Source organism: Pongo abelii, chromosome 19, assembly GCF_028885655.2.
Source record: "Pongo abelii isolate AG06213 chromosome 19, NHGRI_mPonAbe1-v2.0_pri, whole genome shotgun sequence".
Lineage (NCBI taxonomy): Eukaryota > Metazoa > Chordata > Mammalia > Primates > Hominidae > Pongo > Pongo abelii.
This window is the reverse complement of record NC_072004.2, coordinates 76,172,807-76,193,126: the sequence shown is the minus strand read 5'-3', so window position 1 is coordinate 76,193,126 and position 20,320 is coordinate 76,172,807. Positions and strand designations below refer to the sequence as shown.

Genomic DNA, 20,320 nt, shown 5'->3' with positions numbered 1-20,320 from the left:
ATGATCTTTTCATACAGCCAGAAAAAAAAAAAAAAACCCACCATTCTGAGCATGTGACTTCCATGTTCAAGATGTCTCATGTTCAGAAAGGCCCCTGGAAAAGGAGGAAGGGGAGCTGGGCACAAAGGGAGACCCTCTCAGCTGAGCTCCTCCCATCCAGACATTTTCCTGGACTTCCTATCCAATGACTTCCCTTAGCTTCTCATTAGGCACCCCTGTCTGCCCAGGAGGCTGGAAGATGTGGCCTTTTAACTGGGCACAGCTCTGTCCTCTATCATATCAGGGCTCTGTTCCCAAGGAGGGTAGAGAGAATGGACACCAGGTGGACCCTCAGCAGTCTGTGCCACAGAGGGAGTGTTTGCAATTTCCAGACTAAAAGTCCCCATGTGCTTGACGGGGTATGTGACTACAACGTGATGCTTGACTTTTCCTCATATGACCAGAGCCACTTTGTCCATCTGGTGCAACGTCAGCTATCTGCTAGGGGCCCTCCAGGATTCCCCGTCAATTCCATATCTGCATCACCACCACTGGCACTAAATAAAATAAAATACTCAAGTTCCTGCTGGTGAGCATGAGCAGTGCTACACTGGGCCCTTCAGCCAAGGTGACATGATAATGACTGAAAATAATCACTGCCACTTATTGGGGGCTTCTCATCTGCCAGGCATGGTACAAAGTGCTTTAAATAAGCATTCAACAGTTTCATGCTGACAGAAGCCCTGTGAACCAGTGGAGCTACTACTATGCCCATTATACAGGGGAGAAAACTGAGGCAGAGAGAGGTTAGGTAATTCGCTCAGCCTCACACAACCAATAGGTGGTGGAGCCAGGATTTGGGCCCCATCTGCCTGACTCTCTAGAGGCTCTATCTGCCAGTCTTCCAGAGTTGAGTCTAAGCCATGAATAGGACAATTAGACAGCAGAGGAAACCCATTCAGCCACAATATGCATGAAGAGTAAGGAATTTCTGTCATACAGAGGGGAGTGAATTCACTGAGCTGAGAGCTGAGGAACCATTGATCTGATGGCTGAGACACCACTGGGAAGACTGGAGAGGCTTTTCTGGGCATGCAGTGCCAGGCACAGGAGGAGCTGAGGGAAGATGACTAAGAGGTACTGGCAAAGAATTCAGAAATTCTGATGGAAGCTTTACATGTTACCATCACATCCATCCATCTATCCACCCATCCATCCACTCATATCTTCCTCCATCCACCCAATCATGCATACATCCAGTCATCTATACACCACCCACCCACCCATCCATCCATCCATCCATCCCTTCATCCATCCCATCCTCCATCCAATTATACATACATCCAATCATATATCTGTACATCATCCATTCTTCCCTCCGTTCATCCATCCATTCATCCATCCACCCATCCCTTCCTTCATCCTTCCTATCATCCATCCAATCATCCATATATCCAATCATATATCTGCACATCACCAGCTCATCCATCTGTCCATTTATCCATCCATCCTTCCTTCCATCCATCAATCATCCATCATACATACATCTAACCATACATCTCTACATCATTCATTCTTCCATCGATTCATCCAATTATCCATCATTCCTTCCTCTATCCATCCCATTATCCATTTGATCATACATACATCATCTATACATCATCCATTCATCCATCCATCCATCCATCCATCCATCCATCTATCCATCCACCCATATCTTCATCCAATCAATCATACATACATCCAATCATCTACACATCACCCATCCATCCATCCATCCATCCATCCATTCATCTATCCATCCATCCATCCATCCATCCATCCATCTAATCATCCAGTCATATATCCAATTACACATCCATCCAATTATACATTCATACATGCATCTAATCATTCAATTATACATACACACATCCATATAATTATACATCCAATTATACCTCCATCCAATTATACATTCATACATCCACCTAATAAATTATTAATTCATATATCCATCCATATAATTATACATCCAATTATACATCCATCTAATCATTCAGTAATTCACCCATCCATCCAGTCATCTATCCAATAATACATTTATCCAATCATCCATCCACCCATCCACCCATTCATCCATCCATCCATCCATCCACCCATCATGGTTGGAGCCATGATTTACCACGATGGTCCCCTGTGGACAGCCCAGGTGGGACAGAACTGAAGGGAAGCCCAGGGCTGCCCCCATAAACATTTGCCTCCTTTACATCAATGAGAACTAGATCCACATGTATAAATCCTCATGATTTGAAGGTGCTTTTACCAACATTCGCTTGTGGGATTCTCCCAGCAGCTCTAGGAGGAGGCAGGTAGAGTTGAGGTCATCTCACCCATTTTACAGATGAGGAAACGGAGGCCCTGAGAGGCAGGTCCAAGGCCACCTGAGCAGAAAGAAGTGGAACTGGGACTTGAACCCAGCCATCTTGCCCCTTGGTCCCATGCTCTCTAGCCTGTAACTCCCGCTTCCTGGTGGGGCATCTCCAGGAGGACCCTATCGGCTGGCCATGGGCCTGCCCTGGAGTCTTTTGCTCTGTGTGGCCATCCTTCCTCCCTCAGGAGAGTGTGTGCTCCCAGAGCACAGGCTGTATCTTCTGAGCATTTTGTCCCTTCCCAGTACCTAGCACTCAGCTCTGTATACATCGGGCTCTCAAGAAGTCTCAACCTTCCAGAGTGTAAGGCCTTGACCTGCTCAGCCCTGGATACTGCATGATGCATTGATAAGCCCATAAAATAACCAGGGCAGATTGACTCCCAGTGGCCAAAGTGCCACAGGGAAGGGACAATTCAGCCCTTCTAGGAGGAGGAGGAGGTAGTTTTCTCATTTCTATTAAGCCAACAAAAGCTGCCTTACTAAGGACATTCTTGGTGGAGGGTATGACTGTCAACCACTGTGATCATTTGGGCCTCTCTTGCCCAGGCTTCCCATTCTGAAAGGACAGTTTTCTTGTAGGTACCCATGGCTGCCATTTCAAATGTAACTCACAGCTTGTCCATCAGTCCTTGGAGGTCTTTCTATGAAAGGAGCTTGGTGGCATCCAAACACCGCCCAGTGTCCACTTAGAAGTAAGCACCGTGTCTGCCCTGAGCTGACTCCTTTTCCAAGGAAGGGGTTGGATTGCTGAGTGTTTTTCCAGGTGTCTACTTGTTGTTAATTAATAGCAATGACAAAGCAGAAGGTTCATGCGTAGCTCGACTTTCTGGTATTCGCTGCCTGTTGACCAATGGAAGATAAACCTTTGCCTCAGGTGGCACCACTAGCTGGTTAAGAGGCACTTTCTTCTCTCACCCAGGAGCAAACGCACATCACCTGTGTCCTCGTCTGATGGCCCTGGTGTGGGGCACAGTCCTGTTGGCAGGGAGGGAGGTGGGGTTGGTCCCCTTTGTGGGTTTGTCGCAAGGCCGTGTTCCAGCTGTTTCCACGGGGAGCGATTTTCAGCTCCACATGACACTGCTCCCCAGTTGCTCCTGAGATCAAAAGGGGGCACTGGGGAGAGGCCGCCGTTCTGAGGGCTCACTGTGTGTGTTCCAGAATCTCCCCTGCAGACCCCCGCTGAGGACGGATCTGAGGAACCGGGCTCTGAAACCTCTGATGCTAAGAGCACTCCAACAGCGGAAGGTGGGCCCCCCTTCAGACGCCCCCTCTATGCCTCCAGCCTGTGCTTAGCCGTGCTTTGAGCCTCCCTCCTGGCTGCATCTGCTGCTCCCCCTGGCTGAGAGATGTGCTCACTCGTTCGGTGCTTTGCAGGACAGTGTGGTGGGAGCTGAGCCTTGCGTCGATGCCTTGCTTGCTGGTGCTGAGTGTGGGCACCTTCATCCCATGTGTGCTCTGGAGGCAGCCACCCTTGGAGAGTCCCGCGCACAGCTCCACAAAGCCCCGCTCCATACGATTGTCCTCCCACACCCCCTTCAAAAGCCCCCTCCTCTCTCTTTCTTCAGGGGCCGGTAGGTCCCAGAGCAGCCATTTGGCTGAGGGAAGGGGCAGGTCAGTGGACCTCTGATCTTGGTTTAGTATCCTTCATTTTGGGGGCTCTGGGTGTGGCCTGGGCCTCTGGACTTTGGCCACGGTGTTTGTTCCAGCCCTTCTAACCTGTCCTTTCCAGACACTTGGCATCTAGGTTATTAGCACCTCACGTACTTCCTGACGTGCTCCTCAGTCCTGATTTTGACCATCTTCTCTTGCTTCCCATCTGTGTCAGTCAAGACTGCATTTGGCTGTAAGAAACAGAAACCCCAACTAACTGTGGCATTTACATGAAGAGGGTTACTTTTCTCACATAATCAGATGTCTGGACTTGGCTAGCACCTCAAGGGTCATTGATGCTCTCCTGTCTTTACTTTCTGTCATCTTTAGTGGTTGGATTGTTGCCTCATGGTTACAAAGTGGCTGCTGCACTTCCAGGCATCACATCTGCCTTTGAAGCAGGAGGAAGTTGCAAAGTAAAGTGGCCAAAAGGGCCCTGAAACTAAATGTGTCCCCTTAGGAAAGCAGGAGTTTTCTTGCAAGTGGCAATCTTCCGCTTATGTCTCATCGGCCAGAGCTGGGTCTTACGGCCACCGCTTGCTGCAAGCAAGGCTGGGACATTGAGCATTTTGCCTTCCAGCCTCTTTAGCAGAATAAACCAAGGGGGAAGAACGTTAATAATGGCTTTCGAGTCACTAGTTGGCAGTATCTGCCCCTCTATCTTTCCATCCTCCCCATGGAGTTTCAAGGTTCCTTTCTCAGTACTTCTTCAGGCTCTGCACATTCATTTGGATCTTGTGTCTTGGGGTGAAAAACTGGCCCAAGTGTCTCCCCAAGCATCCACCTTTGGATTAATCTGGAAAGTGGCTGTTGAGTGCCCGCCTCTTGCTTGGTATAATGCTACAGCTTTAGAGGACGCAGCAGGCGTGGGCCTTGCCGCTGAGGTTCTTAGCCTCATAAGAATATCCAGATCAGATTCTCTTGGCTCCTTCTTAGAGCCAGTGACTCAAGACACTTCCTGCTCATCTTGTCGGGACAGTTTTACAAGTTGCCTGCCATCCTGAGAAAGTCTACAAAACGATGCCAGACCTCATGCCAGCTTCCCAAGCCTTGACTCTCAGTGCTCCCTCAACAGGATTCTGGAAGAATCTCCCAAACAAGTCTCAATGCTCTCTGGACCCTGTGCAGGCGTGAGACTCAAGAGCATTGGCTTCCACCCCTGGTGGAGGGAGCCCTGCTGGGGCTGGGATCTTGCCTGGTTGCTCCGCCTGCACCCAAGACAATCATAATTAAAATGTCCTTCATTGAACTTGGAAAGCCCTCAAAGCTGACAACTCCTTACGTGTACCCGGAAAGGCCTGGGAGTGTGCCAGGGCATTGCTCGGGAGGAACGCTGATTTGGAAGCATTTACCTGATGAGAGACTGACAGCAGCTCCTGGTAGCCGAGCTTTCCCTCCTGCCTCTGCTGTGAAGGTGCACCCATCTGACAGTCAAATGCCTGACTCTGGACAGGACCAGACCTATTTATTGCCATGCAAGGGACTCTGCACTTTTGAATTGTGGGTCATGGGCTTGGATTTAGGGGTTAGAGCTGGGAGAAGTCTTTGAAGTCACCTAGAGATGACACTGCCATTTTGCAGATGAGGAAACCGTCCAATCAAAATGGACCAAGGACTTGCCCAAGCCTCACAGCAAAACCATAGGCCCCCGCACTAACCCCGGAGTCCCTGTGCTGTCTTAAGGATCAAATAGTTGTGAGCAATCATCTGGTTTTCAGTATTTCTTCTTTTAAAATGCCTGGGGCCATGCCCAGCCGTCTGTTTCACTGCAGCATTTACACAGGGCTGCCGGGCTTTCCTGGTGGATGAGCTGGGCGGTTCATGAGCCAGAACCACTCAGCAGCATGTCAGTGTGCTTCCTGGGGAGCTGGCAGCAGGGGCTCCAGGCCCTGCTTCAGGGCTGCTTTCTAGCATATGGCTGATCGCCTCCTCACTCCTCCTCCCTGCATTGCTCCTGCGCAAGAAGCAAAGGTGAGGGGCTGGGTGTGGCTCGTCCTGGCCCCTCTAAGGTGGTTCTTGGTGGTTTCTAGATGTGACAGCGCCCTTAGTGGATGAGAGAGCTCCTGGCGAGCAGGCTGCCGCCCAGCCCCACATGGAGATCCCAGAAGGAACCACAGGTGAGGGTGAGCCCCAGAGACCCCCGGGCAGTCAAGGCCCTGCTGGGTGCCCCAGCTGACCTGCGACAGAAGTGAGGGAGCTTTGCGTGTTTATCCTCCTGTGGGGCAGGAACATGGGTGGATTCTGGCTCCTGGGAATCTTGGGTTGTGAGTAGCTCGATGCCTTGGTGCCCGGTTACCTCCCTGGCTGCCTGCCAGCCTCTCAGAGCATTTAGGGCCTCCTGGACTTCTTCTAGATGCTCCTTATCTTGCCTCAGTCAGTGCGTCAGTTCCAGACACTTCTCTGCAGGGTTTTCTGGGGCAGGTGGTGGCAGACCCGTGCCTTCTTGACACCTGAGGTCAGTCCGCCCTCCTGCTCAGACTGCCCAGCATAGGGTCACCTCCCAAGGGGTGGACCCCAAGATCACCTGAGCGCATAGTGGGTGCAGATGACTGGACCACACCTTTTGGTGATCTTAATAAGGTGGTCCCAGAGGAGCTGAGACATGCAATCTAGCATCCAGTTCTGGGACTCTGTCTCCTTTTCAGACGTATTTGTGTAGAACAGGCATGACGAAAATGCCTTGTCAACATGGGTGATGGGGAATCGATCAGACAGGGTGCTGGGCTCAAGGCTGCAGTCACCCAAGAGTGGCTCAGCCCACCAGGCCCTAGGAAACGCCTGCACAGCCTGGAGCTCCTGGAGTCATTTCCTTCATGTCTTCTTCACTGCACTTACGTAAAGACGCCAGCCATTGGTTTGGTGATTTGGAGGGTGCCCAGTTGCCCAACAAGAAATGCAGAAGAGGCCTAGACAGGATTTCACCAGCAGTGGAGAGCAGGGAAGATGTGCCCAGAAAAGAGTTTCCTTTCCTTCCTAAAGATGGTGCTTCCTGCAGCTACTGGGGAAGCCTGCAGCGTTCTCTAGGGCTCTGTGTGTTGAGAACAGCCCCACCCTGGCCCCTTCTGAGTGCATTTCTGCTTTGTGACTTGATCCGTGAGGTCCCCTGAGATGGGCAGAGAGGATGTCCTCGAAGCTGGGGCAGAGCCTCATCCTTGAACGTGAAGGACGTTTGAAGACTGGCATGATCATGGGATGAGATCACAGGGAACTTGAGTTTCTTTCCTCCTCTCCCTTCACAGTTATTTCACTGAGGGAAATCCCTCCCCTGCCCAGAATGAAAACTCTAGCCAACTCTTGACTTTTCCATCACTCCAAAGTAGTTGAAAGTACTTTAGTCTCCACAGTGGCAAAACACAGTGTGCAAAGGCTAAATAATTAGAACAGCCAGTCCCATGTGACAGTCAAAGCTTCTAACTCCATTCACAGTTGCAGCCATTCCCCTCGGGGGGCTGGCAGGGAGGGGAGGGGTAAGAGAAACAGGAAGGTTCTTACTGAGTTGGTCCTGGTGTGAGCTGTGTCACACTCCCTGCAGAGGTTTCAAGGAGACTGTCTCTCTCTCCATGGGGACCTTATTTGAATTCTTCTAGACTCTTCCCCCAGCCTGCCATCTCCAGCTATCCTCCCTTGAAGAGCCCTTCCACTGCGCTGGATTCTGGTGGCCATGTCATCTCCTCAGCCCCGTGGGAGTCTGAAGATCTGGCTGCAGCCTCACCTCTGAGGTCCTGCTGACTGCCACCTCTTAGACATGATCTGAGGCTCCCAGGCACTCTGACCTGTGCCCACATGGGGCCCACGGGAAACACGCTGGCAAGCAAACTGTGGGTGTGCGGACGGTTCTCAGGGCTGCAGCACCTGTCCTTTGCTGTGCCCCCAAAGCAAGAGGCCAGCCCATCTTCCATCCTCTAGTGTTCCTTGGTGGGGCCCTGACCATAGTCCACCAGGTCCCTAAGCAGAGGGGACACACACCAGGTGTCCTCAATGTATTGCCTTGAAACAGTTGTGCTGGGACTGTGATGGGGGGTGGCCATGTAGCCACTCCCACCACCCCCAAGCCACTCTCTCCACGGAAATCCTCCTAAAGATCCCTTTACACCCTCCATGTGGTGGGGAGGTTCTAGAGTTGGGTGCATGTGTCTTCAGCTACTGATAATGCAGACCTTAGTTGGCACCTCGCTCTGGCCTATTCTGTTTGCTGTTCTTGGTGCTCCAGTGAAACTCCCCATGGGCCATCCAGTTGGGGTGCAGTGTGGCCACCCCCTTGCAGGATCCTGCCTTGCTGGAGAGCACAGGGCCCTCCTGGCTCTTGTAAAACACTCCCCAGGGTACAGAGAGGCCAGCGGTGATGTGAGGCCCAACCTCCACCATGCCCTCCCTCCCTCCTTGGTGTTTCCAAGCAGCTCCCTTTCTGGGGTCAAGGGGTGGCAAAGACAGCGCAGCCTCCAATTTCTGACTCACGCCGGGCCTGGCTATTGCAGCTCTGCACTGTGTGTGACAGCAAGGTGACTCAGCCAGTGCCATGGCAGTGACGGTGTCGGGGGAAGCCTCCTCACGCCCTCTGTCTCAAGGACTCTGGCATTTAGCTGGACTTGCTGTCGCTCTGAGCCTTTCTGCCATTGCCATCACCTTGTCAGAAACTCAGGCCGAATCTGCACTCAGAGTTGTGCCCAGGCAGTTGAGCCAACACTCGCTCAGCAATATTGTCACATGACAAGGCACTGTCACCACTGGGCCTCGTGGGCAGCACAGTGTCGGCTGGATGGATCTGGAGGGTGTCTGTGTCATGCTAGTGCTAGTGATGGGAGCCCCGTGAGCCCATTGCCCGCCCTCCCATCCCCTCAGCAGCTGCCTGGGGACAGCCAATGGCCTGGGTGTTTATGAGGCTACCACATGGCTGCCAGGAAACTCAAGAACCTTTCCCTTGCCTACACTCTTCACACAGGCCTGTGCTGGCCAGCGGTGGGGATCCGGCATTCCTGTCTTAGGTGCGGAGAGTGACTGACTCATTTCAGGCCTGGGAGATAAGACTGATGGCCCAGCCAGCGAGATGTATGCATTTCTCAGAGGCAGTGGCCTCTGTCATTGTCCTCAGGAAATGCTGGTGATTCTGGTGGCCTGAGGTCAATGCATGTCAACATGGCCAACTTGCCTTATAAACTTTTTTTCTGGACAGTTGCGTGCATTGTCCTGTAACAGTGTCCTGCTGTTTATGATGCAGAAATAGGTGTTTTTAAAGCCTATTGATTTTGGTACTATTAATGTGGTCAGGAACTTTCTCAGTCTTTCTTGTTTGGGGTGAGCTGTGGCTTCCTAAACAGGAACCCAAGACACCCCCAAAAGCTGCTCACCAGCACTGCCAGCCTCCCTCTTACCAAGTAGTACCCATTCAGGGCATTCTGTGAAAGGCATTTGCCCAGAAGTTGGGAGGAAGGAAATGTAACATTTTGGGGCACCTACCATATGCCAGGCACCAGGCTAAACGTGTTCACACAAATTCTCTTACTAACCCTCACCATCCTTCTACAAGACAAACTAGTATCTTCATCTTGGGGTTCTAGATGAGGAAATGGAGGCTTAGAGAGGTTGAATGAATGCTGGTGCCTGGACATGAACCCCATCTGCCTGACTCCGCAACGCAGGCAAAGTCTTTCCTTGAACTTCCCAGCAGCCACTGCTTAGACCCAGCCTCCATGACCATGGCTCAGCAACAAATTGCTTCTCTGACCTCACTCAGCCTGTGTCCTTGTTGAGTGAGGCATTCAGTACCCTGGTCCCAAAGTGGAGAAAGTCTTTCCTACTGGGTCATAGCTACACCTACATGTGGGTGCTGTGCATTTTGTTTAGTGAACTTTTATCACCAGCATCCTCAGCAATGACATTTGCAGAGAAGCCAGAGCTGAGGCATCTTGGTATTCTTGGGATGTGACTTTCCTGAATGTTTTAGGGAAAATACCCGAAGATACAGAGAGCTTGGTTTCTAGTAAACAATAACTGTCTTGCTTTTACCCCCCTTCATTTGCTGACACATACACCAGCTGAAGAAGCAGGCATTGGAGACACCCCCAGCCTGGAAGACGAAGCTGCTGGTCACGTGACCCAAGGTCAGTGAACTGGAATTGCCTGCCATGACTTGGGGGTTGGGAGGAGGGACATGGGGTGGGCTCTGCCCTGAAAAGATCATTTGGACCTGAGCCCTAATTCACAAGTCCAGGAGATTTTAGGCAGTTGGTTCTTATCAAAGGTTGGCTACTCAGATATAGAAAGAGCCCTAGTGGTTTTTTTCTAATACCATTTCTGGGCAATTCCTAAGGCATTTAGTGTTCTGAAAGATGCTAGCCTTGTCCCGCCTGGGAGTTGAGAATGAATGTCTAACAGAAACTCTAGGCTGAGCGCGTGGCTCACGCCTCTAATCCCAGCACTTTGGGAGACCCAGGTGGGCGGATCACCTGAGGTCAGGAGTTTGAGACCAGCCTGGCCAACATGGTGAAATCCTGTCTCACTACAAATAAAAAAATTAGCCGGGCGTGGTGGTGGGTGCCTGTAATCCCAGCTACTCAGGAGGCTGAGGCAGGACAATCGCTCGAACCCAGGAGGTGGACATTGCAGTGAGCTGAGATCACGCCATTGCACTCCAGCCTGGGCAACAAGAGCGAAACTCCGTCTCAAAAAAAAAAAAAAGAAACTCAAATATGTGTGACGGGCGATTCTCGCTGCAGGCTGCCCTCTGGCCGATCCAGGAGCAAGGCCTTAACCATGTCATCCCCAAGCGATTGCTTGTAAACTTTCATCTGTGCAGCCTTCAACCCTTATTATGATTTTCTTCTCAGGAACCAAACTGCTGTGTTCAAGAAAGGCAGCTTTGTGTAATCATTTATCATAAATGTCTTAAGAACTTTAAAAATCCTAGAGATTCCTAACTTTAGGAAATGGGAGACCTGTGGTACTGATATAACGTGGGCTGGGCTTGTTTTCTGTCATTTGCTAGATAAATGAACTTAAGAGCCTACTGTAAAATGTGGAAGCTTCTAGATTGCAGAAGGGCTGCGAAGACGCTGTTCTTTTCTCCCGAGTGATGGGATCTGTCCAGTGTTTACAGCTGCCTCTGAGGCCATCTGATTCTAGGAGACTCTGCCTCGTTGAGGATATTTTGAGGCCTAACTACACATTCCTGCCCCCAGAGAGGTCACAGCCTATAGCAGGCTGACGTTTCTCATCTCACATGGCACACAAAGGTGCATTTTCGTTCTCAGGCTAACAAAGAGCTTCAAAAACTATTAGAAGGGGACGGTGGCTATAAGAGAAGAACCTCAGTCGATGTGTGAAATTAACTAGAAACCTGGCTCCTGTTTCTTTTAGGTCATGTTTTCCAGCTTAGGTAAAACTAGAGACTTTGATAAAGCGTGACCTCTAGAAATCATTGCTTTTCATAAATAGAAGTGGGTTTGAGTTTTTTCTACTGATTGTTAGTGCAGGCGATGTCTACATGCCCCCAGAACATATTCCATGCAACAAAAAAAGCCCAGGTCACCATCTTTGCTGGGAACTTGACTTTTGTGCTCACTGAATTTTAAGCTTTCTGACAGCAGCCTGGAATCATGGAGGGATAAAGTACCTATTAGTAAGATGGAAAAAGATGTTTCAGGTTGGAGCTGCAGTCTGTTGAGAGTAAGCTATGGGAAGGCCTGTATACGAGGGGTGGACTTTTCTTCTGTAAGTGTCCAGAGACCAGGCCTCCTGAAGAGGGCAAGGGGGCTTAACTTACCTGGACTACTGTGTTTACAATACTCATTTATCTCGAACTCCTCCTAACCCCTGAGAATTGCTACATTTAATATTTGCTGAGTACTTCCTAGCATCCTAGGGAATCAATAGAACATTCTCCCAACCAGGCTGGGTGCGGTGGCTCATGTCTGTAATCCCAGCACTTTGGGAGGCCAGAGTAGGCAGATCCCTTGAGGTCAGGAGTGCGAGACTGGCCTGGCTGACATGGTGAAACCCCGTCTCTACTAAAAATACAAAAGTTAGCCAGGCGTGGTGGTGCACACGCCTGGGAGGAGTAGGAGGCAGGAGAATTGCTACTGAGGCAGGAGAATTGCTTGAACCTGGGAGGTGGAGTTTGCTGTGAGCCGAGATCATGCCACTGCACTCCAGCCTGGGCAACGGAGTGAGTGAGACTCTGTCTCAAAACAAAAAAGAACATTCTCCTAACCTGACTTCTTCCTCCAGGGGTGTAATTAATCATGTCAGTTTCCCCATTGATACACACACACACACACACACAGTACAATCCTGTATCCATTACTTTTCAAGGTACGTTTACTATTTACGTTTGGGGTCCTTGTCTCTTTTTTAATAGTGTTTCTTAAAGTCTTCTATTATATCAGAGTACAGTAACATCCCAGTCAAGAGCACTCTAATAAGCTCTAGGAGGAAAGCGCCTTCCAGAAGGCAGTGGAGTCCTGTCCTTTTGGGGTGGCATAGGGGCAGCCCCTGCCTCTGGTCAGGTCTGGCGCTCAGGCTCAGGGTTGCCTCTGGGCTGCTCTTCCCAGAGACTGACCAAGGGCTCCCATAAGGCACCTGCAGAGCCTGTGGGAAGCCGAAGTCAGTGTTTTCCTGACACCAGTTGATCTGTGCAGGATCCATTGATTTAACCACCTGCTGTGTGCCATGCACGTGGTCGATGCCAGGAACAGGAATTGGAGGGGCCCATGAGCATGGCCAGTGTCACAGGCTGGAGGTGCTGCTGCACTGTGACCGGGCCTCTTGGAGATGAGCCCATGTCAACCACCTTGCCTCCGATGGGGTCGAGCCCACACGTTACCTTTGTGTGTCCGTGACCACACCTTCCTCCCCGACCTCATCCAAATCTCTTTCTTTTCCAAGCCCCCGAATCCTTCAGGGCTGCAGGTTTTGTTTAAAGCAGAGCTGGTAAGTTGCATAGGTTGTTGCATTGGGACTAGATAGGGTGTTCAAAGAGTTGGGAGTTAAAAAACATAAAGGGTACTTATTAGGAGAACCAAGGAGTGTAATTCTCCTGTTCTTAATATGCGGCCAGGTTAATGAATGTCACATGAATGAACTAGAAAAAAATGAAGCGTGCCCTTGATCAGCTGGGTTGGTGTGCAGCAAGCTGTGTGACCAGGGGACAGCAGTGGTCCTGAGGGCCGTCACTGTCTGCCATGCAGAGCCCTTCCTCCCACGGAGGCCTGCCTCTCCTGTGCAAGGGGCTTGTCTGTGGTCAGTGACCTGGATAGATCTGAATGGGGCTTCTTTTTCGAGGAGTCTTATGGCAGGTCTATCAGTAAAGACTCCATTCTTGATGATCACACATTTTGGATTTTCCAAATCTGTCAGAGAATGGGCTTGAGGCAGAGTTTGTGGGCACTAGTTTCACTGGTTTCATTTACCAAAAAGGGGAGCAGAAGTCAAGTATGGTGGCTCATCCCTGTAATCCCAGAGGCAGGAGAATTGCTTGAGCCCAGGAGTTCGAGACCAGCCTGAGCAACATAAGGAGACCCTGTCTCTACAAAAATAAAAAATAACATTTTAGTCAGACGTGGTGGCATGCATCTGTGGTCCCAGCTGCTTGGGAGGGTGAGATGGGAGGATTGTTTGAGCCCTGGAGTTAAAGTTGCAATGAGCTGTGATTGCACCACTGCACTCTAGCCTGGGTGACAGAGCGAGACCCAGTCTCAAAAAAAAAAAAAAGAAAAAGAAAAAAGGAAAAAAAACTCATACCTGTAATGCCAGCACTTTGGGGACCAGGGTGGGCAGATCACAAGGTCAGGAGATCAAGACCATCCTGGCCAACATGGTGAAACCCCGTTTCTACTAAAAATACAAAAATTAGCCAGGTGTGGTGGCACGTGCCTGTAATCCCAGTTACTCGGGAAGCTGAGGCAGGAGAATCGCTTGAACCAGGGAGTCGGAAGTTGCAGTGAGCTGAGATCGCGCCGCTCCACTCCAGCCTGGGCGACAGAGTGAGACTCTGTCTTAAACAAAAAAAAGGGCAGGGGGGCGGGAGAACAGTGAGAGGTAGGGAGAGGAAAGGGGATTCTTGCTACACCAAACCAGGTACCATCTAGAGGCTAGAATCTTTGGGAGGCTCAAATTCCCTAGAAAGCAGGAGAAGCTTCTGTAGCCCTCCCGCTTTCCCAGTAGATTAAGCCCAGGGTGGCTCCAGATGTGTGACATGCTCTGTGCCCAACCAGAGCCCATCATAGGCAGAGGAATAACACCCACACCAGAAGGGCCCTCGGAGGTCACCACGTCCAAGAACCCTCTTTACAGATGGGGAAACTGAGGCCCAGAGAGGGGAGAGCCACCCAGCGAGCTGGTGGCAGCTAGACCAGGAGAGCTGTCATTCCAAGCAAGCAAAGGCAACGAGATGAGCCCAAAGCTGTGCTCCCATCTCTTTGTTAGGGGGCCTGGGATGCCCTCTCAGTGTCATTTTGTCCAGGATGATGCTCCCTCTCTTAAGCGATTAATGCGCCCTTGCTAACCTTTTGCTATCGCTGCCTCTTCAAACCAGAGGAGTTGAGAGTTCCGGGCCAGCAGAGGAAGGCACCTGAAAGGCCCCTGGCCAATGAGATTAGCGCTCACGTCCAGCCTGGACCCTGCGGAGAGGCCTCTGGGGTCTCTGGGCCGTGCCTCGGGGAGAAAGAGCCAGAAGCTCCCGTCCCGCTGACCGCGAGCCTTCCTCAGCACCGTCCCATTTGCCCAGCGCCTCCTCCAACAGGAGGCCCTCAAGAGCCCTCCCTGGAGTGGGGACAAAAAGGCGGGGACTGGGCCAAGAAGGGTCCGGCCTTTCCGAAGCCCGCCACCCCTGCGTATCTCCACACACAGCCTGAAAGTGGTAAGGTGGTCCGGGAAGGCTTCCTCGGAGAGCCAGGCCCCCCAGGTCTGAGCCACCAGCTCGTGTCCGGCATGCCTGGGGCTCCCCTCCTGCCTGAGGGCCCCAGAGAGGCCACACGCCAGCCTTCGGGGATAGGACCTGAGGACACAGAGGGCGGCCGCCACGCCCCTGAGCTGCTCAAGCACCAGCTTCTGGGAGACCTGCACCAGGAGGGGCCGCCACTGAAGGGGGCAGGGGGCAAAGAGAGGCCGGGGAGCAAGGAGGAGGTGGATGAAGACCGCGACGTCGATGAGTCCTCCCCCCAAGACTCCCCTCCCTCCAAGGTCTCCCCAGCCCAAGATGGGTGGCCTCCCCAGGCAGCCGCCAGAGAAGCCACCAGCATCCCAGGCTTCCCAGCGGAGGGTGCCATCCCCCTCCCTGTGGATTTCCTCTCCAAAGTTTCCACAGAGATCCCAGCCTCAGAGCCCGACCGGCCCAGTGCAGGGGGGGCCGAAGGGCAGGATGCGCCCCCCGAGTTCACGTTTCACGTGGAAATCACACCCAATGTGCAGAAGGAGCAGGCGCACTCGGAGGAACATTTGCGAAGGGCTGCATTTCCAGGGGCCCCTGGAGAGGGGCCAGAGGCCCAGGGCCCCTCTTTGGGAGAGGACGCAAAAGAGGCTGACCTTCCAGAGCCCTCTGAAAAGCAGCCTGCTGCTGCTCCACGGGGGAAGCCCATCAGCCGGGTCCCTCAACTCAAAGGTCTGTGTCTTGAGCGTCTTCGCTCCTTCCCTGGGGACCTCCCAGGCCTCCCAGGCTGCGGGCACTGCCACTGAGCTTCCGGGCCTCCCGACTCCTGCTGCTTCTGACGTTCCTAGGACGCCACTAAACCGACACCTGGGTGCAGCTGCTCCACTCCCTCGGCCTCCGCCCATGCTCAGGCTGTGGCCGCACGCTCCCCTCACGCTTGCCCGCCACTCTGCATGTCACCAGCACCCCCGCCCCATGCTCCCCACCTTGTTTGACTCTCTGCCCACTTGATTTGTCCACAACGGCCCATCAGCCCACAGGAGGTTAGTGGGTGCCCTCCACCGACAGGATGACGGCTGCCCTCATGGTGTCTAGAACTCTCCAACCCTCCCATGTAGGCATAAGCAACCCCACTTTGCAGATGAGGAAACGGAGGCTCAGAGAAGTACAGTAACTTGCCGAAGGCCAATGAGTAGTAAGTGACAGAGCCAGGTTTGGGATCCAGGTAGATTGGCTCTGAAAGACATGCGTGTCCCGCATCCCACAACGCCTCCCAGGAGGTGCTGGAGTGTGGACTCCTAACACAGAGATGTGCAGGGCACACACAACAGGTGACACACACAGCATCCGGAGGTGGCCCAGAGCCCATGCTGTGCCTTTGGCCCAGCGCTCTGCCCCCACCCGCTCTGCCTTGTGGCAGGAAGACAAGGAGCAGACACAAGATCTCCCTGGTCCACATGCCGCCACCTCCCGCAGCAGAGGACAAGGGGATCCTCATGCTGGCATTGGAGGGGGCTGAGCAGGGCCCACCTTGAGCCCTCGGGAGCACGGTCACAGCAGCCCTGCAGGGTGGGATTGGTGGGAGGAGAGTCCCAAGTATTAGGGAGAGGAGAGTTGGTGTCCCATGGGAGACCTCATAGCCACAAGGCGAGCTTGTTCATAAATTTGGGACCCTTAGCATTTCGCAGTTATTTGCAGAGCCCACAAATGGATGTTACTGAAGCTCACAGTTGCAATAATCTGTTAAATTTTTATTAGATTTTACTTTTAGAGAAAACTTTGAAATGCTATAAAGAAGCCTGTGTTTAAAAGTTAAGACAGAAGCTGGGTGCGGTGGCTCACGCCTGTAATCTCAGCACTTTGGGAGGCCAAGGCAGGTGGATCACTTGAGGTTAGGAGTTCGAGACCAGGCTGGCCAACATGGTGAGACCCTGTCTCTACTAAAAATACAAAGAATTAGCTGGGCGTGGTGGTGGGCACCTGTAGTCCCAGCTACTGGGGAGGCTGAAGCAGGAGAAGTGCTTGAACCCAGGAGGCAGAGGTTACAGTCAGCCAAGATCACACCACTGTACCCCAAGCCTGGGCGACAGAGTGACACTCTGTCTCAAAAAATAAAATAAAATGAGAGAGAAAAATATACCCTATATCCTTTTTTAAATTCCAAAACAGTAGGGAACAAATAACTGACTTGACAGGTTACTACAATATTTCCTGAAATGATGTTTTCTTGAATACTGGCCTAATGGAGGTTCATAGGTGTGTTTAGGTTAAAAAAGAGTTCCATGGCCCAGTGACTAGGGGAAAAAAATAAAAGACTAAGTTAAACAGGCTTTTCTGCTGTGGGACTTGTCAGAGCCTTTAGTGTACTAATGGCCATTGTGACCCTCTGAGAAGGTCACAGAGTGGGTTTCCCAAACTTGATTCTACCTGCTAACATTTCCTGGAGGAAGTTTGGGAAATGCCGATTTAGCAGATTCTTTTGTTGTGCCATGGATGGTGCTGGTTGATGTGGGCAAAACAAAGAACACGTGAGTCAGATCTGCCTGGGGCTCTTATTAAAGTGGAGGTTCCCATGTGCCACTTTAGGCTTACAGACCCAGTTGTGGGGTAAGCCTGGGAGTCTTTTAGCAGGTGATTCTGCCATATAGTATAGTTGGAAAACCTCTGGGCATACTCATTGCTGGTCCCTCTAGAAATCCAGGTGACAATAGCCAATGAGAAGCTCCAAGAGACCCAGTTGTCCGTGGGGTAGAGGGAATATGATATTGAAACCAAAGAAGAAAATCTATGATCAGTTTTCAGCAGTGACTGTCAAGAGGAGGAGAAGGATGAGTTAGCGCTGATGCTGGCAGACAGGTCAGTGGGTTGGTTTCACCAAGGAGTGTGATGAAGGCTGATGTTGTCTGTGGGAATGTATGATGGTAACTGGTTTGTAGCTAATTGGGGGAAGCGGTGAGAATTCGTCCCCTTCAAAGACCAGCAAGTGGCAAGAAACCCACCAGGCCTGGCTCAGGGCTGGGCTGGGCTTGGCTCATCTCAGAGCAGCTGGAGCTGGTGGCCAAAGCTGCCATTAGTGAGGGGCAGGCCCTGGGGGTACAACCAGCAACGAGGGGACAAAGACAACCTTGCCAGGCTCTCCTATTCTGGAGGCGTGTGACCAGGAATGGAGATGGGGTGGTCAGCATAAGATGGCCAGGAAGGGGGGAATCAGGACTGCTGGCAATCTAGCCACATGGGCAGGGGAGCCGGGTGGCTTCAGGCAGTTTCCAAGGCCAAGAGGGTGAGCAGGCACCTCGCAGGGAACCAGGGCCAAGCCTGGCTGCAGCGTGGAGACAATGCACCCACCCCCATCCTTGGATCTTGCAGGAGGCTGGTTCCTCACTGAGCTACCAACATCCATGGCCCTGAGGCTTTTAAAACACCCATCCGTGGAGTGGGGCTGGTCCCAGTGGGGTGAGGCTGACCCTGGCAGAAACAGGGCAGGAGCCTGTGGGTTAGGAAGATTGCACCTTCCTTAGATAGCCTCCGTGCCATCATGTCCCCGTGACAGTTTCTGCTGCATCCCTTCTGCATGGTCCACCCTCGGCCAGCCTGCTGCCCCCTCTTGCCAGGTTGCTCTAATCAATGACCCCAGTGTGCTGTGTTGATACTAACAATGTAAGGCCTAGCAGATTCAAGGGAAAAGAGAACCAACTGGGTTTCCACCAGACCCAACTAAACAAACATGGACCTATCCCGGAGAAATCCAACTTCGCCACAGCTGGCTCTTTCTGTGAATGGTGAAAATGGAGTGTGACAAGCATTCTTATTTTATATTTTATCAGCTCGCATGGTCAGTAAAAGCAAAGACGGGACTGGAAGCGATGACAAAAAAGCCAAGGTAAGCTGACGATGCCACGGAGCTCTGCAGCTGGTCAAGTTTACAGAGAAGCTGCGCTTTATGTCTGATTCATTCTCATATATAACGTGGGGAGTATTTGTCACTAAAGTACAGCTGTCATTTAAAGTGCTTTGTATTTTGGGGCAGGCTTTTAAAAAGTCCAGCATTTATTAGTTTTGATACTTACCCCAGGGAAGAGCAGCTGGCAGGTTCATGAAGTCATGCTCCTCATTCCAGCTTTCTTAGTGTACTTTCAGTGAGACCCTGACAGTAAATGAAGGTGTGTTTGAAAACCAACCCCAGGACAGTAAATGAAGGTGTGTTTGAAAACCAGCCCTAGGACAGTAAATGAAGCCATCTGCTCACTGCATAAACTGCACCCAGATCTTTGCCCATCCTTCTCAGTATTTCACTTCACCCATTGTCTCAGTGACTTGGTGTCTGGGGAAATGCTCCCGTAATTGCACAGTGGCGTTTTTCCTGGAAAATCCCACCGTGGCTCTAGATAAGACCTATTTTTCTTAAAGGTATCTAAAATTTCCAGCATCAATTCTGTCTGAAACACCTGAATTTTAATCAGTACTGGAGCCCGGAGGGCATCTCCAGTTGCCACATAGCTCTGAGCATTCGGTGGTGTGTTGAGGGCTGCTCCCGGAAGTGCCTGCAGAGTCAGGGCTCCCCAGCCTCATCTAGTGAGGCAGTGGAAGGGCCTGCGGGGATTTGGAGAGCTGGCCTGGGTCCCTGAAGTGATAGTGACAGCTGCTTGTCAATCATGGTGCACATTTAGTGCCGGGGGCAGGGGGCAGGGAATACCAGCCTCATGCATGCATGCTTTCATTTGTTCCTTCCTTCATTCATTCATTCAGTACACATGGGTACAACATCCCTGCCCTGGAGTTGCCCAGAGTCTAGGGAGGGGAAAGATCTATTACCCTGGACCTCGGCCAGTTGGGGAGTGCTGCTGGTGGAGAGGGGCCGTGTGCAGCAAGGGAAGGAGGAGTCGTCAATACCCCCACCCCAGCTTTGCTTTCTTGTCATCAGCCCCAGGGCCCCAGCCTGTGTCCCTCCTCTCCCATTGCTACTTCATCTCCTGGGTCCTCCTTACCAAGCCTGACCACACAGAGGGCCTCGGCCGCTTCCATGGGGAATGGGAAAGCGATAAGATAACATCCCCTAGAAGCCCAGTGAAGTCTGGGTCAGGACCCTTCTCTGAGCTCTGTCTCGCTCTTGGAAACACTTCGAGGCTTAGCCTCCCCACTTTGTTTCCTGAGAGTGTGACCTGTTCCCCTCCAAACACCCCTTTCTCCTCCAGGGCCATGCCCACCCGTCAAAATCCCCCACGGGCAGGACGAACTGTGGGTGTCAGTCACCATCTATCCTGCATCCCAGTTCCAGGGCCCCCCCCCCAAAGACCCGCCTCCATAGGGACAGGCGTGCAGACACCCGTCCCTGGCTGCTTCCTCATGTGGAATGGGTTCAAAAGTTAGCAGTGTTGTTTACACTGACAGAATGAAAAAAAAAGAAAGATAACATTGGA

At 51.8% G+C, this 20,320-nt stretch overlaps 1 protein-coding gene across 2 annotated transcripts in view; it reads left to right on the top strand.

Moving 5' to 3' along the window:
• The window catches only part of MAPT (microtubule associated protein tau), a 127,797-nt gene that overhangs the window by 72,722 nt on the left and 34,755 nt on the right, over positions 1-20,320 (top strand). Inside the window, exons 3-8 of one of the 2 annotated variants that reach the window (XM_002827397.5) lie at positions 3,551-3,637; positions 6,073-6,159; positions 10,075-10,140; positions 11,220-11,221; positions 14,885-15,635; positions 18,728-18,783. In XM_002827397.5, the coding sequence (XP_002827443.1) occupies positions 3,551-3,637; positions 6,073-6,159; positions 10,075-10,140; positions 11,220-11,221; positions 14,885-15,635; positions 18,728-18,783 (1,049 nt within the window). The remainder of the gene's footprint in view (positions 1-3,550; positions 3,638-6,072; positions 6,160-10,074; positions 10,141-11,219; positions 11,222-14,884; positions 15,636-18,727; positions 18,784-20,320) is intronic. The other variant, XM_009251629.4, reaches the window with a different exon arrangement.